At 43.9% G+C, this 22,694-nt stretch overlaps 1 protein-coding gene across 1 annotated transcript in view; it reads left to right on the top strand.

The window, feature by feature from the left end:
• Positions 1–10,763, top strand: part of BCL2L13 (BCL2 like 13) — a 423,025-nt gene extending 412,262 nt beyond the window's left edge. Inside the window, exon 7 of the mRNA XM_078673632.1 lies at positions 6,280–10,763. Within this exon, the coding sequence (XP_078529758.1) occupies positions 6,280–7,209 (930 nt within the window). The 3' untranslated portion in view covers positions 7,210–10,763. The remainder of the gene's footprint in view (positions 1–6,279) is intronic.
• The last annotated feature ends 11,931 nt before the right edge of the window (positions 10,764–22,694 follow it).

The raw sequence follows: 22,694 nt of genomic DNA, 5'->3' as shown, positions 1-22,694 counted from the left end.
TTATTATGCCCTTTCTTAAAAAGCTGGTATCGACCCTCTGGATTTTAACAACTTCCAACCCCTCACCCTACTGTGTGCCAGTACAAGAATAATGGAGAAGCGTCTTCCCAGGTGGCTTGCTAACCATCTTAGGACCCATATTCTCCTGTACAAAATGCCAGGTTGGCTTCTATATGGCTTGTAACTGCCCATGACCACCTTTGGATTTTGTAAGTCTTTCTGCAGCGTTTGACATGGTCAATCATCTAATATATATCGTCTGTCCAAGGCCGTCTGCAAACCATACCCAATTATTGCCTTTTCCACATTTTTGATGATCAGATTTGTGTGCAACTGGTGGTATCCTTTAAGTCTTTGCACTTCTCTCATACTGTTTAATCTTTACATCCAACATCCACATGCTGTTTTCAAACCTTTGGCTTCAGCGTTTTCTCTAATACTGATGACACCCACCGTGGTCTTATGTTTGAACACCATTCTGACATTTCCATAGAGCAGCTCAAAGGTGGTCTACTGGGTGTATACATTTAGCCCAGATCTCTTGACTGGGGGTGAATGTTGGATTCATTCAGCATTCTGTCCATCATTAGTAGCCTCAGCACTTTTCGCCCTCAGTGCGATATGTATGCCCAGCTATGGCTCCCTTGCTTGCTCTGCCACTGGATTCAAGCTAGCCTGGCTGTTGAGGGGTGTTACCTCAAAACCGGTCCCAGGATACTTACTTCCGCTCCTGGGAGGACCTAACTTGCAATTCGGGCCAGATTGTTCCCATGAGGAGCAGGGTCAAGACTGATTTGCATATGGCTGGGTCCAAATTGGGGTGGCGAAGTGAGCAAAAGAACAATTGATTTAACCTAGATCTCTTGACTGGGGGTGAATGTTTGATTCATTCAGAAATCTGTCCATCATTTGTTGCTGCAGTACTGGGTGTACACAGCTGGATGTTTGTCAGTTTTCTAAAACTTAATAGTGAATGGACTTGATTTTGGTTGCCAGCAAAGACATTTCTGGCTGGACATTAGACCTCTGACCATATCAACTCGAACCTTTACCAGCTCCTACAGTTAAAGTGAAAAATGGGGGCATCCCCTTTGATCTGTACCTAATCCATTTTTTCATCAAATACAAACGACCTGGGCATAAGGTTTCCTTCACTTCAAGATGCTGACATAGATTCTTCCCTTTCTTCCACCTATTACACATGCCCTTCTTGAAGAAAGTATCACCTCACCTGGACTATTGCAATGTCGTATACCTTGGTGTTCCAAGATATACGATTGTCAAGTTTCAGTGCCTTCAAAATATAGCTCTAATACTGGTAAATGAACTACATAAATCTGAGCATGTGTTGCACACTTGCCTTTCCCTCCGTTGGCTCCCAGTCAGGCGAACAACACAATTCAGAGTTCTTTGTATTGTGAATTGGTCCTTTTACCAAAATGACATGTGGAGGTTGTTTCCATATGTCCTCTCTTGTTGAAAGTGCCCCCTTTTCCTCAAGGGAAAGGGGGCATGATGCTGGAATATACTCCAGGTTTACCTTTACATTCTTTCTCATGTGCGCCAATTAAAGAAGGCCTTAAAAATGCGTCCATATTTTTAATGGTTTGTTCTTGTTTTTGTCCTGTGCTATGTAAGGGTTTATGTGCTTAATGCAGCAATGCTGTCCCGGGGAACAGCGTATTCCAAAGATTATAAATTAATAAATACAAGTGACCTATAACATATGTCTCCACTGTTATAAACGACTTTATCTTCTGCAGTATTCAATAATCAGCAACAAAAATTAAATTCTGAGTTTTATATAGCGCAAACTTGATGCAAAGGTATCAGCGCTTTACATGAGCACCAGTTACGTTACACAAGGACACATTCATTTTTTTGTTAGGCACGGGGAGTTTAAGTGATATGACCAGAATCACAGGATGTTTAGCTTCTTGGCAGAGACTCAAACCCTGTTCACCCAGATTGGCGATCGAACGCCCTACCCTGTTGGGTCACATCCTATATACCATCTTCTTCGATGCTACTAAAAACAATTGTGGCCCTCTATGTGCAAAGATTACTGAAAGAGCCATTATGTTGGCCATGCATGGTATTCAGCTCTCATAATTTCGGATACCATTGGTGTTTACCATTTCAAATAGCTGTGAAACCCATTTATGAGCTGTTAGAAAGTTTTGCTGTTAAATTTCATGCCTACGCTGGTGACACTTACCTGATAACTATCTGGTTAGGTTGTTGACGAAAGTACACACTTAGAAGCTATGTAGGCCCTCCTCAAACATAGATGCTAGCAAATTGACTGATTTGAAATAAGAATGAGCTTCTACTTTTAGCTGCTATCTCGCCCTCTAACCTTATTACTTGTATATTTTTTTTACTCAAACGAATTTGAAATTAAATTCCTCTATTTTAAAATGCGTTACACTTGTGTTGTACTCTATACTCTATGTGACTATGTCGATGTATGGTCCAAGCGGTTGTGACTGTTGCCATACTCTATGGTTCATGTAGATATGTCTTTAATATAAAAGTTCTTAAATTTTTATAATATTAAAGTACCACAATTAAATAAATACATGGTCTGCAGAACAGCATTTTAACAACATCTCAAACTGTGTGTTACTAGCTATAAGTGCTTTGGAGAATTTAGCTTTTGAACTTTCTCCAACTTCACTGTGTGAACCCTGTAGGTTTAGAAAGTATCAAAGTCCATTTTATTAGGATGCTTTGTACACTGGTGTGTACAGGTTATATGACACCTTCTAATCAAACTTAGATTGAGTAAAACTCTTTTGTCTTTGTTCTTTATTCTTTTTGTTTTGCCTTACTGTGTAAAATAGGCTACACTGCGGCACAGCACATTTCAAAGGAAAAATGTACTACTATGCATCTTTCATGTAGGTCTTACTCACTGGATACCTTAGCCAGAAAAGATACAGATTTCTGCCAAGAGCTTTTGTGAATTTGCTTGAAGCCCCCTTGTGCACATCGGTCTTTTCCCTCCCAGCGATGAAACAAAGCTAGTGCAGAACGACGGAGAAAGGAAAAATTGCCCTCCCTCATGGGATTGCAATACTTATCCATGTACCCTTTTCACAGTACCTATCACTCCAATCAAATGCGTGCTGTGCTTCAACCTTGCCAAGCATTGGCAAAGCTAATAGATCTTGCCTTTACAATGCAAATACCAAGCTGTTGGCATTGCCAGTGTTTGTCAGTAAAGAAATGTTAAAAGAAAAAAATCAAAACACCCTGATGAAAACCAAACACACATCATATGGTATCTCAACACTCCACATTGAACTTCTAGTTTTCAATCTTTATAAATGCCATGATTATTTTTCAAATTCTGTTGACTCAGGAAACTCTGGAAAGAATTCAAAAAGAATAAGGAAGTGTTGGAATACAAAGGGAAGCTCTTGCCAAAGCCTAATTTACTTTCTGCAGTATTCAGCCATTTGGTCCACTGCAGTAACCCAGGGAGCAGATTTATGGGACTTCAGGAGAAGCTCATGCCAAGTCCACCTCCTTCGGAGGAAATCTTATTGAGTGCAGCAGATCCCTTCCCCAACGTCATGAAACTCTTTGTGTGCCAAAGATTAAGCTTTTATTCAATATGTGAAATGTAGGAGATAAAACAAAAGCAACCCTTTAAGTCTGCTCTTCAGACTTACCCCAAGCAAAAATACCCCTGTTGTGCTTTTACAGACCAGCTGGAAGGTGTGAGGAGCAAAACAGCGTAAGGCAGGTGGTGGGTATTTGAGGGGGGGAAGCAGCACATGAGGGAAAGAGCTAGGAACACATGCAGTCTCAAAGTGCTGAATAAAAATATTAAAAGTGGACCCAGTGCCAGACTACTATTTCAGGGGCACGAAATGCATAATACATGTAGAGATAGTGGAAAGAAACATGAGATAACACCAAATGCTTTAGAGATAGGAACACAGAAAGAAGAGGTTAGGGTACTCTGAATATTAAAGGGAACGGAAAGAAGTTGGAGACGTATGGAAGTAAGAAAGGTATTCAAGGCATGGACGTAGCACTGCCAGTGCCGAGCGGAAGAGCGAATAAAAGAGGGAGGGATGGAATAGAAACACAAATGGGTATAAAACAGGGAAGTCCCCAACAGAGTTATGGAATGGTCAATTCCTCCTTATTTATCACCCGGAGACCGGTGGTAGCTGCTTGTTTGTTTATGGCTTGATCTTTTGCAAGGGTTATCTATGCACCCCACCAGGCACCAGAAAGGTTGATCTTTTTTCCAACATGAAGAGTCTGCGCAAAGCTTCCTTAGCTGGTGACTGCGGCATTCCTACGAGTGCTCTTGAATATTCTTTCATCTACATATTTTCTGTACGCTTACAGCCATAGGTTATATAGCTAAGGAGCACTTGTGCTCTAGTAAGCAATTGTTTGACAGATTTCTTTTACCTACAAACACAGCACCACTAGACCTAGGCTAAGAAGAGAGAGAGGAAGGACAGCCTCTGAAACCATTGAAACATTTCTTGTACATATTGCTACAATTTTCAGGGATCATTTTCCACCGACTGCAAACGTGGACACTCGCTGGCAATGCATCGGCAGCAAAACCGAAATCGGTTTCATGGAACCCGAAATAAAAGTAAACAAAATAACCCCTTCCCTGTTCCTGCGTCTAAAACGAATACTGCGTTTCCTTAAATTAGATATATCGCATTACAAGAGAACACATATCATGTGCATCCTTAAAGAAGTGAATTGAAGTGCCTTGTATTTGTAGAAAAATACGTTGAGGTGACTGTAGGAGCCTTGTGGCAATGAGCAGAGGGAGGAGCTTTTTAAAACATAAATAAATAAAAAAGCAGGAAGGAACCGGGATGGTGGAGGAAGGAACATATACTGGGGCAAGAGAGCAATAGGAAGAACGCGTGGGTATGAAGGGAGAAGCAGCCCACTGGAGAAAAGAGGCAAGAGAAACGTGCACTTCTGTGGAGTGCTAAAAGCTAAATAAAAATAAGAAGTTCCCTGAATGTTAGCCGTGGAATAATACAAGTCATCCAATCAATAGAATGGTTGAGAAGCTATGCTCTCAGGGAGGGACACACGCAAGAACAGGAAGGAAAACCATCAAATGAGAAGCAAACAAATAAGAATAAAAAGCTAACCTATGGTAAGCAAGTGCTGGCACAAAGCTCTCTCTAAGTTTTGGTACTGTCCACAGGAGATCATTCGACAACGGCCAGCTAAAATCTATCTGCAGGCGGCACTTGAAAACAAATCAAATTAGTATAGATGGGTGGTAATGCAAGCTGGTATTTGGGCTCATGTGCCAGGGAACCACACAAAACATGTATAAAAGACTGAGGTAGGTCAAAATTGTAACGAGCTTGATCATCTAGAGTTTATGCATATACTTATTTGTTTTCCATATGGAGTCCACCATTTTGCAGGCCACCCCTCCATGATCCATTTCCAAGGTGTAACCACTCCATCCAGCACACAGTCAGTAGCTGTGTGCATCCTAACTAGATGTGTATATGCTGTCCTGCATTGGGATGTAACTTAAAATAAGTCTGCATAGGACGGTCATCCTTGGGTCGTGTCTTTGGTGAACATTTTACAGTATAATATAATATTTTTTCGGACCCACTGTCGCTCTTTTTTCTATATAAAGAGAATTAACCACACCACATAGTAAGTTGTAGGATGCATAAAAAACGGTGAATGTACTCAAACGAATGATGCTGTGCTGCCTCAATAAAAGTACATATTATATTCAAGCACATTTATAAACGCTTGGTGGACATATTCCTGCTGAAGTTCAAACCATTTGTTTTCCTTCAGAACGGTATTGTGAGGTTTGGTGGAAAACCAAATGGTTTCGTTCTTGATGCGATGAAGCAGGGTAATAAGCTTGTTTTTACATGTCTTCAGATGATGACCTGAGTTTTTGTATGAAATGATTGCAGCTTAAAAGAGGAAACACCTTTGGACAATTTAGGTCCCACACATTTGTCTTTGCTGTCATTCTGGGCTAAAAAGAGGTGACTGCGGTTATGAGCCGTTTCGATGATCACAGGGTAGTAACTGTTCCTATGATTATGCAACTGGTTCTTCCGGACCCTTTTTTAAATAGTTTTTTTGGTTTTTTTTCCTTTAACTTCAGAAAGTCCTGTTACCAGTGCTAGGAAACATTAATATGCACTGTGTTAAATTCTTAATGTGTGTGATTGGATTTTTCTGATTGTGCTTGCCATATTGGTTCACACTTTCATTTTTCTTATTCCCCAGGGCACGGTTTTCAGTTTGGAGACCGAAGAGGACGAAGACCACGGACTCATTGCTGAGGACAGCAACGACATTTACATCCTAACTAGTGATCATTCTGGGCAAGTGAGCCCGCCGGAATCCCTGACAGTGATATCTTCCTGGCAGACTGAGAGCTTGCCAGTCTCATTGACGACGAGCCAAAGCTGGCACACTGAGAGCTTACCGGTGTCCCTGGGGCCAGAGTCTTGGCAGCAGATAGGAATGGACCGGGAAGAAGTCAAGAGCTTGGACAGCAATGGGGGTGGAGAGGAGAGAAGTGAAAACAATTCTTCAAACTCTGATATTGTCCACGTAGATAAAGATGACATTGCCGAAGTGATAGCGGAAGCAGCAGTCCTTGCTGAAGCTGAAACTGCTTGTGCCACCGAAGAAGAGGTGGTGGTTCCAAAAGCTTCTGAGTTTCAAGATTCTGCACCAGAAGCAGTTCCCAAGCCACCACATTTGCAAACTACACATGAGATTCAGGAAGAAAAAGTAAACCCTCCTGCTGCAGCACGCCTAGGTCAACAGGATGGAGGCCAGGAAAAAACTGCACCATCTCGTCTAGGCCAAGAAAAGAAAGTGGAAGAAAAAGCTGCTGAGCCCGTCATACCAGAGATCCCTTTGCTAAGCAAACCTATCCAGGAAGCAGAAAAATTGAAGAAGTCATTATTACCGGAGAAGAAGCCAGAGATCATCTCCCATCCAGAACTGGAAGCTACTTTGGGGAAGGTCGAGAGCCAGAAATCCTCCCCAACTCTGTCTGAAGACAAGGAAGACCTATCATCTGCAGACGATGAAAAGCCGATTCTGTTGCCAGAGGGCAAATCTATACTACTTTATGGCGGGGCAGCGGCAGTCGCCATTCTGGCTGTGGCACTGGGAGTTGCACTGGCTCTAAGGAAGAAATAGGGAGCATTTTACTGAGAGAAGTAAATATCCACACCTAGGTACATCCACTGAAGTGCTGCTTGTGGGCATTGTGTGAACATTGGAGGAAGAGTTCCCTTTATGTCGTAGAGGAGGAGATTTTGGGTGGGGAAAAAAGACGTGTTCAGGGGAGGGAAGATTGGAAAGTGGGAGCTAAGGTAGACAAGTGAGGGAGATTTCCTGCTTGGGACCTTTATTTTTCTAAAATATTCTTTAAAAATATGTACAGGGCAAGTGCTTTGTTATAATACCTTAGCAAAAAGGATGATTATATAAGATTATTTTCCTATAAATGGAAATCTGTATTAAAGTAAGCAGAGACTGCAAACTCCGGCGAAACATTGCCATTTCTTATTCTGTCACTGAATTCCCCTTGAAGGCTTGGATTTTCATTTTCCTTGTTTAAAGAGATGCCCCCCTTGGTCAGTATTTGTAAAGAAAGACCAACGTTCAATTGTACTTGCTGTTTCCGGAGCATTGTCTTGGAACTCTATTTTTTTTTTTTTTTTTTTAGATCGAATGTCTGAAAGCGCCACCTATTATCCCTACAGGCTGTAACACTGACACTAGCAGAGTCGCCAGTTCCCCCTGACTAACTCTTTGCCCTTTCTTTTTCTTGCCCCTTCCTCAGGAATGTGGCGCTGCTACCCTGTAAGACACCCTCTCCAATTTTCTATGGAGTGGTAGTAAATCTAGTCGATTCCATTGAACTCCTGTGTAACAGAAAGGTGTGCCCAGTACACTTCTTAAAATCTGGTCTATTTTTTAATTATTTGCTAATATAATTATTTTTTGTAGCATCCGTTAATGACTGTAGACTACACTTAGCACCATAGTAATCCAATTCTTACAAATCCAGTGCAAGCACCTCCACCAACATGGGGTCGCCAGTGCTCCCAAAAGACAACGAGCCATGAATGCTGTCGCTTGTGAGATACTGGTGAAACATTATCTGTGCCACAAGATAGATTAAACCTTTCAAAAACTGTTCTGTCATTTACTGATCTGCAGGCACTTTGTTACATTTCTGTAAAATACAAACCTGTACTAGTTGCTGTATGAAAACCCATGTGCTGTACCTGGGTGAAGGCTAGCTTTATAAAATTAAACCTTTTGCCCCATCACCCCTTGTTTGCTTTTATTTTATTCAAAGTACTGCACTGGTACGACCTGCTCCAGATTGAAAACAGTAAAAGAAAGACACTGTGTTATCCATGGATGTAGTATCTCATAATGTACGTATTGGGGGAAGTAGCTGCATTTCTCCCCCCCCCCCCCCCCCCCCCCCCCCCCCCCCCCCCACCACAGTCAGTTTTCACTAGCCGCAGCTTTACCACTCGCCTTCAAAATATTTAATGGAACAATGACTGATGGCTGTACCTGTGTACTGGACTTTTGGGTGAACCTAGACCTGTAAGGGTGACTTCAAGAGTAACATTTTGCTAACACTGTTTCATTCCAAATGTTATCCTCTGATGTGTTTAATTATTCTTTTCCTCTTTTGATTTTATATAGTTTAATTGTGAATATGCATTCTGGATTTTATGGGAATTGATCTCCCGCCTATAAATTGGCCTTTTACACCCTTTCCCAAACAGTTGCAAATTTAGAGACTAGGATTGTATCAGATCTCAAGAGTTAGTATAACAACCTTTATTTATTGGGCTGAAGTAGTCGTTTATGCTGCTCTGAAGCACGAATTGTTAGAAGCTAAAATGTTAGCATTCACTCTCCACCTCACGTGACACACGTTAGTAGCGTGTTGGTTCCAGCCTGACAGTCTTCCTCTATCGCATGAGCTCTCCCCCCCTCACTCAATATATATGATTCTGCACCATGCAAAACATTAATTTTCTTCTTAAATTTCCCCTCAGTCAAAATAAATAGTCATTTCACCGTCATTACCTTCAGACGGTGATTACTTGGCGGATCCTCCTTTGCACAACTATTAAAACTACTGGAGAAAACCATGATGGGGAAGTCTAAGGAGGGCTCTCTTGATTCTCGCCACCAGCTCTATTCTGTCTTGATAACAACCTATAATGCTGGACTGCAACAGGCAGTAGCTTGTTAATGACGGCAAGGTGAAGTCCTTCCCACCTCCGACTGCTATCTTCCACCTCAGTCTTCCGACCAAGTTGTATAAAAGTGAAGTTCGATTTTAAAGTGTAGGTCGTTGTCCTATTTAAACCTGAACACTAATTGTTTTCAGGCTGTGTGAGAAAAGAATCAATGAAGCTAAATTATTCAGGTGTTTGGCATCCTTGTCGAACGCGTTTCATGCCTTACTCAACTGGCTGCCATACTGCGTTGCATCCGCAGCAGGGGTTTTAAGTTTCCTGTCCTTGTTAGCGATTGCTCAACTCCAACCTTCTGATGTTTGCTCTTGATTTCGTTTTTCACATTTGGTACTCCAAGGAGTAGCACGTCATCACTGTAAGTAGTTTGACAACGAAAACAGATTGACTCCAATGCCGCTGCAAGATTCTCGACTGTGTGCTCTGTTGTGGCAGTTAACAGGTAATCCTGTCAAAGGCGAGATGATAATTTAATGTCATTCCCCATGAACTGTCTTTAGAAGTAACTGTCAACAGTTGTATATTTTGAGCCAAGTATCTGTATAGTTGGAGGTTTTCGTTGTTAATGGCGCCGTAGATTTCATTTGATAATGGGCCACCATCAGATTTCTTAATATTATAATGCATAATGAACTTATAGCAAGGGCGTCAAATATTTATTCAGTACACACTGTAAAATAACTAATTTGCCTGTGCGTAGCCCTTCGCTGTTATTTTAATTTGTAATTCCACCTACCATCCCCTATCATTAAACAGAGTGCAGGGGACGGAATTAGCACACCAGAAGGTTGGTAAAGGTTCACCACCTTTTTATTGTATGACAGTATTTTAATTGTTCATCTAAATCTCTGTGATTATATGTCACGGAGTGCTTTATTAGTGCCCTTAAAGGTCATCTTTTGGTGTCCAGTATTGAAGGTCAAGAACGTTCAAGCTTGCTGTGCCAAATATGGTGGTCCTTCACAAAATTGTAAAGCCACCAAAGAGGAAGGTGCATACCTACCTCTGGCTGGAGTGAGATGCCTATCAAAAGTGCACCACAGAAGAAAAATGCCCTGGGTTCACTGTGTAAAAAGGACATGTGAGGAAGGCTGTCCTGAGCCCAGATCACAACAGCTCATTCAGGCTTTTTGAAGGATGTGGCTACAATTAAATGTACAGTGAATGTCACTTTAAAAGTGTGGGGGAAGGGGAGCAAGAATAGTATTTTTGTCAAATGAAATTTCCAGTTACAAGATGGCCCAGCATTTTACTATTGTTAGAAACATATGTACCATTGAGTTATGATGCATTGAAACATCCTACTTCTGGAACGTCTGACATTACACAAATTGAGAATTGATCACCTGTTCTGTTGCTGTCTGTTTATCTCATAAAATTGAAAGGTATGTATATTTGTTCCCCACCTGACATGCCCCAGGATTCACTTTAATAAATGAAACCCTTTTAAAACAGCAATAAGGGTTGGCCATCTTATTTCTACGTCGAATTCCTATTTGTACATGTACTACCCTACCAATAGCAATCTTAATCGCATGGTATTGAAGCTCATGTAGGGTTTGGTCCAGAAGCTCGTAATGTCCCCCTAGCATAGCAGTAACCGCTCACGTACTCGCTATAGTCTAGAGTAATGCTATCCCATTATAGTATACAGAGAAGGGCCGGTGTTCAGTGTTGGTTCAGGATTCAGACAATGTGGACACCTTTCTGCTGTACGTCTCCATGTAACCGTTGGCAAGGCCTCTTTGAATTTTCACCCCATTGTCTTCTTGAATGTCTGGTGCCTGTGAAGAAATACAGTTTATTATGGTTGTCATTTTCAAGCTGGTCAAAAAGCATGTCTCTGGTATTCTCTTCAACACAGAGCGATTAGATTTACCTGAGCTAGTTTTGGTGGCTGTAGTTAGTTGTTTTCCATGTTTTGTTCTACTGCAGTATGTACTACGTTTTTGAGTAGCGGGGGTGGGGGCGTCATTTATTTATTTATTTTATTTATTTATGCATTTTTATATAGCGCGGACTTTACCCGAAGGTGTCAGAGCGCTTCACAATAGGAACAGAACTGATACATGAGAACATTACAAGTGAACAAAACACAAAAGCAAACGTTACATTAAATGACGCAAAAATGACAATCGTGAGCCAACAAAATACAAGAGGTAGCAAACGGTGCATTACAAAAGTGACAATCGTGAGCCAACAAAATACAAGAGGTAGCAAACAGTGCATTACAGGAGGAAAAAGTGACGTGTGCAGGTTACAAAAGCGTAAAAAATAAACATAGAGGTATAATACTGCAATATATGGAGGACACTCAAGCACAAGAACAAACGTTATGTAGGCACTGGTGGCACTTGTGCAGGTATTGAACAAACAAATGTGAGAGGTAGAAAACAGTGTGTTGCAAGAGAAAGTGACGGGTGCATGTTACACACGAGTCCCAGACACAGGTAGAAGGATAATACTGCAATAAAAGGCAGACTCTCAAACCACAAGAACACACTGGGAAAACACTTCCATTGTCATGTAAAGTAGATTTTTCAGTAATTGAAGGGCTTCCTTCAGATAATGGAGAGGGCATGGATTACATTTGGAAATGTCGTTGAAGAAGGAGAACTTTGAGGTCAGTTTTGAAGGCCTTGGAGGAGGTGGTGGTCCGGAGCTGAGGCGGAAGTGAGTTCCAGATTCTCACTGCGCTGCCTGAAAAGGATTGGGCCATCGATCTCTCCTTCTTGAAAGTGGGAGGTTCAAGCAGTAGATTTTCCGCATTTCGTGATGGTCTAGAGCCCCCAGAGAGTTTCAGTTTATTCGCCAGGTAGCGCGGAGAGGAGGAGTGCAAGGCTTTGTGGGTGATGCAGACAGTCTTGTAGATAGCTGTAGCCTCGATGGGAAGCCAGCGGAGGGAGGATAACATGGGAGTGATGTGGTCGCTTCTTTTGGCCCCGTAAATGAAACGAGCTGCTGAATGTAGAACAGACTTAAGGGGGGATAGGTGGGATTTGGGGAGGCCAGTCAGAAGAGAATTGCAGTAGTCCATCATGTATCATCAGTGCATCATGTAGAATCTCAAAATGTACAGATTTTGGAGGTGGCTGCACCCCTCAACCACTCTTCTTGCTTGATGCCACAGATTGTAGCAGATATTGTCCTGCTACGGGTTTCACAATATCAAGCAAGAGCTTCGGGCACACTTGAATCTGCATCCCGCAGTTGTGATGTCTGACAAATTTCCATTAATGGCCTGGGACTGAGAGTGCCCTGATTGCATTATAGAGCAAATGCTGGGAGCTTGTTACAGTTGGCACTTGGGCCCGCTGTTTTTGCTTGATTGCGCACTGGTATTAGATTGAAGGTTTACACTGTTTTACTCCATTGCCTCTGGGTGTGAGTTAATCTTGATCCTCTTGCAAGTCTTTCAATTGCATTTTGCATCCTTTCTTGAAAAATGTGCTACCAGAGTCCATCAGTGCCTCTTGCGATCTTTACATAGTATTTGACTTGAAGTCCTTAGTAGTGTTGCCCATTATTTCGATTCCTTCGTACTATTGATCTCAAACCCTTTGAATCTTTACTTCCCGAAAGTCGATGTGATCTGTTCTGGGCTGAATATTCTCATCACATCAGTGAACCAGTCCCCCATTTGGTTATAGGCGGACACCTGGGGGGATCATGCACCTCCAACTCATTATTACTTACCTGGAATGTGCGGAGGCTGAACAATCCCCACAAGGTACGACAGATGGCGTGTGCTTGACGCACCACAAAATCAATATTTCCTTACTCCAAGAGAGACACCGCAGAGTACAGACTACCATTGTTTGAGCAACCAAATGGAGCAGTCACTTCTCCTTTTCCAACTACTACTCCTCCTACACTTGGGGTACAGCACCGTTAATCAAAAGAGTGCCATTCACACTTCTGTACTAGGAGACTGAGCCCCAGGGGCGGTCAATATGCTTCAGATGGTGATAGGTGGGAACCATCTAAAGCTACTCAGTTCCTACAGCCACAACACAGATGACCCACATTTTTATGACAACTATGGTACAAATGCACCACACTTGCACCCATACTCTGTGGAGAAGACTTTAACCTAGTATTGAACAGGCCGCTGAGCTGTTCGAACCCTGTGGCGTGCGCTCACCATGCTGCTGCCTTCTCAGACATTAACACCAATGGGTTGTGCGATATCTGAGGAAACTGATTCCCCATAGTGGCAGAAGGGACCCATGTATCTACATCAGATGGGACATGGGCTAGGCTAGACTACTAGCCTGGCACACTGGACATGTGTGGGTGGACAAAAAATATAGAACATCCCCTGCCCTTACCCCCACGCTATCTGACCATGCACCAGCACTGCTTACCTTCACAACTCTGGCTCCCAAACATCGTTCCTTCACCTGATGTCTCTCCCCACAATTCATGCTTGACGCTGTATTTATGGAGGAACTCTGGAGTGAAATCCAGAACTACTTCAAAGACGACAAGGGCTCAGTGCGATCCGTGGGGATGCACTCAATGCATATATGTGGGGAGTCAGTATTGCCAAACATGCAGTTTGGACTGCGCTCCGTGACGACCGTGACCAAATAGAACGTGCACTTAAACGTTAGAGATGCAATGCTCTACGTCCCAAAACCCCAACGACTGGGGAAAATTAAGCAGAAGCATGCAGCATTCATAGTCCGTGGAGCCGGAGGTTAAGCCTCTTTATAAGCATGATATATGGGAAAGCAGAGCAGTCTAGAAGAAGCCTCACCATGTTTGCGCAACCGGACAGCCACCCATCAGTCATTTCCCAGCTGCACAGAGGATGGCACCATTGCCCATGAGGCAGACGATATACTGTTGGAACTGGTGGACTTCTACACTGGTTTATACATGTCCCATGCAAGCCAAAAATTCCAGGTGAGAAAGAACAATATTTTGACTGCTTGCTTTACTGTGGCTAGAGGGCCCCCCTGAGATGGTTCCTAGAAGAGCTTCTCATATTGGAGGAGATCTGGGCAGCCATTGCGGGACTCCCTACGCTACCCGCTGGAATCTATAAACAATATGCGACGCTAATGGCACCCAGTTTGCTGCAGGACTATAACGAGGCATTACAGCAGGGCATTCTGTCCCCAACACTGAGAGATTCGACACTTGTAGTTCTCCTTAAGCCAGATAAACCTCCTGAATGCCCAAATTCTACTGACCCCTGTTGTTGATAAACACTGACAAAATAATCCTGTCCAAAACGCTTGCACATAGGCTGCTGTCGCTCCTCGTGGGGCTGGTCGTCCTGTATCAAGAGGGATTTTTCCCCGGCAAGTTCACCACACATAACATGAGAACCATTCTCGCTCTCATACATCAGCTGGACCCTAGGTCGAAAGCAGTGGACATATTTATAGGTGCAACCAAAGCCTTTCACTCCATTGAATAGTATTAGGTACTCAGTCCTGTTGCGAATGGCATACTGCACAACACCACTAGCTTAATGCGGTTGTTGTACAATGCGCCTTCTGCCCGTATTGTAACAGGCGGTCTGCTCTCGAACCCATTTGCAAGCGGTAAATACTTTATGCGCTTGCTACAGAGCCCCTGGTGTGTGCAGTTCACCAGCTGCATGTGGAACGTGGGCTGGCATTCTCACCTCACAATTTTTGCAATTATATGCAGATGATATTTCACTTTACTTGACTGATCTGGGGAGAAATCACAGCCCTGTCATGCGTGAATTCACACAGTTATGGGCGATTGTGTGGATTGTGATCAACTGGAACAAATCCACGATATTCCCATTAAGCCAGACTGCACGGCGCAGGCACTAGACTTCCCGCTGACATGAGCTACAATCTCCGTGAAATACTTGGGGATTTGGATTGATCGGGGCAGGACCAAAGTGCTTAGTGAATATTATGGAAGCACCATAATGCATGTAGGATGACTGAATAGGCACTGGACATCGCTTCTGCTGTCCCTGATGGGCAGAATTGCGTTGATTAAAATGGCCATATTACCCAAACTACTTTATCTATTTTATAATATCCCTATACCTTTGACCCAGTAGTTGATAACAATTGCTTGGGCGGGCAGATAATCACGTGTCCAATCGGAAACGCTGATGCTGCCATACGATGAAGGCGGACTGGCTGCGCCGAACTTTGAACTCTACTATGTGTGCTTGCAACAGCACTTTACACGTTTTTGGCATGACCATCATCCGTACATGGCACACCTGGCGATTGAACAGGACAGTGCACATCCCACCTTGATGACAGCCTTTCGGGGACAGCGTTTGAGACTAGATTGACATGGTCATCTGTACGCAGGCAACCTGGGAAAAATACGAAAGAGGCTCAATACCTCAATTCTCTACTCCCCTCTCCCCCAAAAAAACGGGCGCTGAGTCACCAACCTTTAAACTCGATCACAAGCGCTGACGGATCATCCAAAGGCTGCTGTGGGCTACCTACTTTGGGAGATATATTCCTTTCAAGACTGTTACTGGTGAACCCAGCAGTTTCGGGAGGCCTCTCTGCTGGACACCTTTATTTACTATCAGCTTCGAGCATTGTGCTGAAAGGTTTATCTCACTTTCCGGAAGCCCCCAGAATTCTAAAGAATGGCAAATAAGCTGTGCTCCATTAGAGAGACAAACACAATAAGACGGAAAGTCATCAACTAGGAAGCAAGAAAATCCGTATGACAAGTAAGCCAAACAATCAAAAGTAATTGGCTGACCAAATGTCCACTGTTAGTATTGGTATTGTACACTGTGGGACACGTTATTGAGCCCATACCGACTCTTTTACAGACCAAAGTCTCCATCCTGAAGATCCACGCTGGTCTGTTACAACCCGACAGTCATAATTTCTCCACCAGTGTCAATTGATAACGTGGGGCTGATAGAATGTCCATCCCCAACCGGCATAGACCCGTACTCATCCAATGTTTTCTAAGAGATCACAAAAGAAATCATAAAAGTGGGATCAGTTGTCATGCAACCGGACTGTAATCCAATCCTGTGTCTTTACCACAACTCAATACTCAGCGACGCTCACTTTTCTTTGTGGTTCTGACTTTGACTGATCCTGTGCCAGAACAGGGTGAACCCCAAAATAATGATTGTGAGGGAGGTGGCTTTTGCCCTCCTGGTTATATTGACAATATTTTGTGCCTTAACTCATAAAACACCAGTGGGCTTGACACATCTCCTGAAACCGAGCTCGACTTCTCATTGCCCTCCAGCGGAAGAGTGGCTCATTTGCAGTTGTGCAGCAGAGTTTTAGGGCTTCTACACCCTGGACCAGCGACATTTGCTTCTATGAAATAACTCTCTCATGGCTGTCTTTTACTACCTATTCGAAACCATGTTCTTGCACATCGTTGAAACCTAGACCTGCACCCATTTATCCAGATTCTCTCACCAACCAACTTAGTCCGAAAAGTCTTGATTGTACCAGCGTCATCGAGCAAGGCGGCGAATCTTAATTCATTTCCGACCAATCCTCAACATAGAGAATCCATAAAAATATTGATACTTTTAGCAAGTGAATTTTTTCTTCTGCCAGTCTGCTACAGAAGTTCATAAACTCTGTCCATCTGCTGACCAATATGCACATGCCCTCTGGGACATGGCCAGTGAGATCTTTGTGGAAAGTCTTTTTGGCTCAGACAATCTACAATGGACAGTAGTAAGTAAAATATGTCATCCGAGCAGGCTTTGATAAAATGGATTGCATTTACATGGCAGTCCGGTACAAGTGTCGTACTCCACAGACATGCTTGGAGGAGGTTGGCTGTATTTAGTGGGGATGTGCAGGCTAAACTGATGGATAAAGCCTTGGATGGGTATCACCTCTTTGGAGAGAAGGTGGACTCCACTCTAGTGTTGGATAGTAGTACCACAGCACATTTAAAGGGGCTACTCCAGATGGCTGGCCTATTAGCAGTCAGTGGTGCAACAACAACCCATTCCTTCAGAGGCTGTGGCCATAGCCCCAGCAGACATCAGAGGCCAGCATGGGCATTAGTACTCCAACTTTCTTTGCCCTTCTTAAACGGTTAGCAAGCCTCTTTAGTTTATCCTCAACATATCACACCAAGCTGGTGGAGGTCAGGATTGAGCTTTTTTTTCCCAAGTTTATGATGTCCGATTCATGGTTCTTGCAGGTTGTTCAAAGGGGCTATGCCCTACATTTTCTCTCCCCACCCAGTATTCCCCTCACACCAGAACAGAGGTTGGAGGAGCATTAGCCCATCTTGCTGCAGGAGATATGCCTCCAGCCCTCTACGGGTAACATAGAACGGGTACCAGATTCGGAGAAAGACAGTGGTTATTATTCCCACTACTTCTCATCCTGAAGAAGAATGGAAGTGTCGGTCCAGGAACCTGTGACACAAGGCTGTATCTCTGGAGAAGGCTGGAGCAGCATACCTTTTCTCAGGTGGCCAACCACCTGGGAGGCCACTGAATACCAGAGAAGACCAGTTATGCAGATGTTGCCTAGCAGTGCATGAGTGGATTATGCATCACAAGGCGGCATATGGTGTGTTCTGTCGGTGAGGAGAGCCCTGGCTAAATCTGTTTGCTAGTATCAAGGAAGGGACTGGGCTGTTCCTGGGTTCAAAGTGCAGGTCACTGGGGAGTGGATATATGTAGGAGGTTAATTGGTAACCTACCTGTGGGTATCCATTTTGTTGGATATAATGGCCTCACACACCCTTGCAAGTGTCATGCTTCATCATAGGCAATGCTCCTCGTTGGGTGGGCGGTGCAATACCCAACGGGCTACACCTCAAAGAGGGGCTCTTTGGCGGAGATCTTTTATCCAACTGCCCTTGGGTGAAGTGTGGGGTGAGGGGCCAGAGTAGTAGTAGACAGCATGTGAAATTAAAATAACGCAGGGGTACCAGAAGGAACTTTATTCGGGTGGTCCCGTGCGCTAACTAAAAACAACAGTTACATTGTTCCATGCCTGGGTTTAGGAAACAAAAGGAGAAGGTAAGAGGTTCTCGTGCGCCTGAATGGCTAAATCTATAGTCAATTGAGTTATCTGACACCTCTCCAAGATGGCCGCTCCTCCTAATGTCCTAGATCACATGACCCGCAGTGAGCTGGGTAATTCTCCTCACCTCTACTACTACTCTGGCCCCTCACCCACACTTCACCCAAGGGCAGTTGGATAAAAGATCTCTGCCAAAGAGCCCCTCTTTGAGGTGTAGCCCGTTGGGTATTGCACCGCCCACCCAACGAGGAGCATTTCCTATGATGAAGCATGACACCTGCAAGGGTGTGTGAGGCCATTATATCCAACAAAATGGATACCCACAGATAGGTTACCAATTAACCTCCTATATATATCCACTCCCCAGTGACCTGCACTTTGAACCCAGGAACAGCCCAGTCCCTTCCTTGGTACTAGTTATCTCAGGGCCCACGCTGCGGTCTGGACCTTCCACTTGTCTTGAGTGGTAATTTGGGCCTCTGGATCTACAAAGATCCCCACTCCCCCCTTTTTTGTATACATAAATCTGTTTGCTACCATCGAGTATGCACTATCTCAAAATTTTTGTGTGTTGTAGTTTCCACAAGAGCACCCGTTGGAGACACATTCCAGCTGGAGTGGACAGAGGAACTACTGGACACCTTTCTGCCACTACGTCACCTGCCTTGAGTTTTGAAGATCAAGAATGACCAAACCAGTCATAATGCTTGTCTGAAGAGTGTAGTGACCATAACTCCTGAGCGTGTGCAAAAGCTCCTGGTCATGATACTTTTTCTTGAGGAAATCTCCGCAACAGGGCATTGTCCTCCACCTGAATCTCTGCAACTTATACCTCCATGCATGGACACTGAGTGGCAGCAGCGATCTGAGGTAGTGGATGTCATCCTTGCTGACAGGTGCCCTAACACAAAATCTATCTCTACTGGCCGCTGGGACAAATGTGTTGCCTGGTGTGGTGCCCAAAGCACTGAACTCTTGCAAGCTAAGCTGCAAAACATTGTTTATTTCCTTAGCCTAGCAAGGTCTTACAGTGGGCACAATGAAAGCTTTATTTATCAGCTCTTTCAGCTGATAAATCAGCGATAAATGTACGTTCTCCAGACCAACAATCCTTGTTCAATTTGCAAGGTATGGTGAGGTTTATTAAAGGTTTAACACAGATGTTCCTTACCAAACAGTTGGTAATGTCCCAGTGGGACCATAACTTTCTCTTGACATTCCTCTGTGTACACCCTTCAAGCCTACGGATAGGTGCTTGTCATATCTATTGATTCTGAAAACCGCGTTCATTATTTCAGTTAATTTCTGTTGTCGTATGAGTGAACTGCAGGCACTTTCTGTTCAACCACCCTAACACTGCTTTCTTACCAGTAAACTTTTTTGCCCAAAGTTGTGACACTTTTCCACACCAGGCATTCAAACACTCTATTGGTGTGATTTGCTTTCCCTTATCCATCAAAAGAGGGGAGGCTCCATCGGTTAGATGTCCAAATGGGCCTAGAGTTCCTACATTGATTGTACCAAGGTCCATCAAGTAGCTGATCAGCTCATTGTGGGATTTTCCAGAGCAAAGAACCAGAAGGCTGTGGAGAAGAGGACACTGTTGAGGTAGACGGTCCTCTGCATCAAGATCTACTAAAGAGTAGCCGAAAAACAGTTACTGGAGGTTCTGTGAGTCAGTTCTACCTGGTCCAAAACCGCTACCACTCCATTGGTGTCAGCAGTGCCTGTCCGTGATATCTGCCTGGCTGTGACATGGGCATCGGTGCATTTATTCATGAAGCACTACTGCCTTGACTGCCTGGTCTAGTGGGAAGGACGTTTCACCCACTCAGTTCTGCAGAAGTTTCTGATTTCTGTCCACTCATCAGACAGTCCATCACTGGGGAAATACTGCTTTGGTATCTATTTTAAAGGTGAGGTATCTGTGGTAAGAAGTATGTATCAGTAGAACAAGTAACTTCCCTTCAGTAATGTTCTTTCTGGTGGATACTCCATTTAACTGCAGATTCCTCCTTGCCGTCCCGCCTCCCCATTCTGTAGAGTGTCCTCCCAGGTCGGAGATTGGCACACTGTCACAAACAATTGTTTTACTCTTCGCATCTGAGGGTGTGTTAAGTGAGGAGACTTGAAACTGACATTAGCTTGTGTCTCTACTCACACATGTCTAGGGCAGTACAGGGTCAACACGAAGCCACACCTAGCCACATACTGGCACTTCGGAGCATTGCTGGAAGATTCTTTAGAACCAGTCTGGCGCTTGGGGGATATTTTACGTTGGTTAGCCTGCAGTTAAAGAGTATCCACCAGAGAGCACTACCGAAGTGAAATAATTTGTTTTATTGACCATTAGTACATAACGCACACCTGAAACAGCTGTCTCTGTCATGGGCGAAAGGCACCTTATCCAGCTTTGTGGTAATCACTGTATTGACTTCTACGCCATTACTCCTTCGACAGCCTTGGAATCGCACCTGCTCCGCTGCATGTAATAGTATACCAAAAAGGCTAGAAATGGAATTGGTAACAAAAACAGTAACCATGCACCATGTTATTTTATATATGTTTTACTATCTACTGCTGAACAAAATGCACCCCATTAAGGAGGAAGGATGGTGGACAGGAATCAACTCTGGTAACTTGAGCAGCAACATCACAAGCTGTAAAAGGCCCAGGTTCCACCTACTCCTGCTTGGGCGAAGGAAGACTGAATTTGAGCCCTGAGCCTCACTCAGGCACTGAAAGGGGTGCGAGTCTTAAACAGGTACTAGCTCAGACCCAAACTAGAGAGGCACTCTATACATGTGAGGTTGAGAGACTGAGCCCTACGTAGGCTGCTGCCCTGACAACGCAAGAGCAAATCCGCTTTTCTTGTGTTACCTTGCTGCCTTCACTTCTCCATTCTCGCCCAGTACTCTAATATTCTTTTACATTACTATGGGAATATTTAGGTGGGTATTTGGAGGGGTGGTAAAAACTATCCAGAAAGATTGTAAATGATATTGATAGTTAAAAAAAAAACAGCATAAGTTATAAATGAGGAGTGTTATAGAAAAGGCAGCAACACATTCAGATGTAAACTGCTGCATTCACAAAGGATAAGAATAGTTAATAAAGAACTGACTGTCTTCGAACACACAGCACTAAAAGAAAAGCAGTGGGAGGAGATGGAGCTGGTAAAAGCACGAACACTGTGCAGAGTGCTGAAAGACCAAGAAAAAAGTAGTTCCTAAAACAGATCCTAAAGTGGGAGCAGTGGAAAGATACTAGTACTTGGTCTAGGCTCTCGGTGAGGGCTAAACCCAAGAAGAGGCATGATGCATGCATGCCATGGACAAATGCGAAGAGAAAAATAGGTTAGCAATAATGGAGTGAGCAAATTGTAAGCCTGTGGGCAGGCTGAAACCCACACTTTGAACACAACATGTCTCTTTGAGACAACACGTGCTCTCTAGCTGAGACCTACAAATTAGCTGGCTGGGGTGAAGTAGGGAGAAGGAATGCATGAGCATAACGGGCTGATGAGCAGCATGGAGAGCATTGGTAGGATGTGAAGTGGTAGCAACACAGGAGGGAAAGTGATAGAAAACATGCGTGCTCTCATAGAGTGCTGAAAGAAAAAGATAAGTTGCCTGAATGGGAGCAGTAGAATGGTACAAGAAAACCTATCAAAAGTATGGCAAAGAGGCCATGGTTAACGGGAAGGACAAACACCAGAGGAAAGAAAGCCATTAAATAAGAAGCAACCAAATGAGTGAGAAGAAAACCAAACAATGGTCAGCAATGGACAGGCTGTGATGAGAGAGACGTTTTTAGGAGATGAAAACTCGGTTTCATTCAATGATATGCATCCCCAAGAGCCTTTCTAAGGGCCTAGATAAGCTTCAATACATCATTTGAGCTGACACATTAACTCTTTCCGTGCTCATGACGAGCTCAGCTCGTCATGAGGCACGGTGCTCGTGTGCTCATGATGAGCTGAGCTCGTCATGAGCCGTGGAACGCTCACACGTGGGGATAATTCCCCTGCTGTGCTGAACGTTCCACGAAAACGGGTGTGGCCATGACGAGCTCAGCTCGTCATGAGCACACGAGCACTGTGCTCGTCATGAGCATGGGGGCGCCTTGCGCGCCCCCCAGCACAGCGGGGGAATTACCCCCGCTGTGACGGGGTTAATAGTACTCTAACTATATAACCTCCGGGACCAATGAGCCATGAAACCAGTCAGTCACCCATAAGTTGTGAGGCTGGTGCATCGGTCACTGCATCTACACATACAACATGGAGTCTGTATCCTTCCTGAGCAAAAAAGAAAGTATGCCATACATTGGTATTCTCCAAAGAAGACTAAATTAACCCTGTGTTCCGGGTCCTCCTACCAGTATTACT

Source organism: Lissotriton helveticus, chromosome 1_1 (assembly GCF_964261635.1).
Source record: "Lissotriton helveticus chromosome 1_1, aLisHel1.1, whole genome shotgun sequence".
NCBI lineage: Eukaryota > Metazoa > Chordata > Amphibia > Caudata > Salamandridae > Lissotriton > Lissotriton helveticus.
Note: the sequence above shows the minus strand (reverse complement) of the source record. Positions and strands in the feature narration are given on the sequence as shown.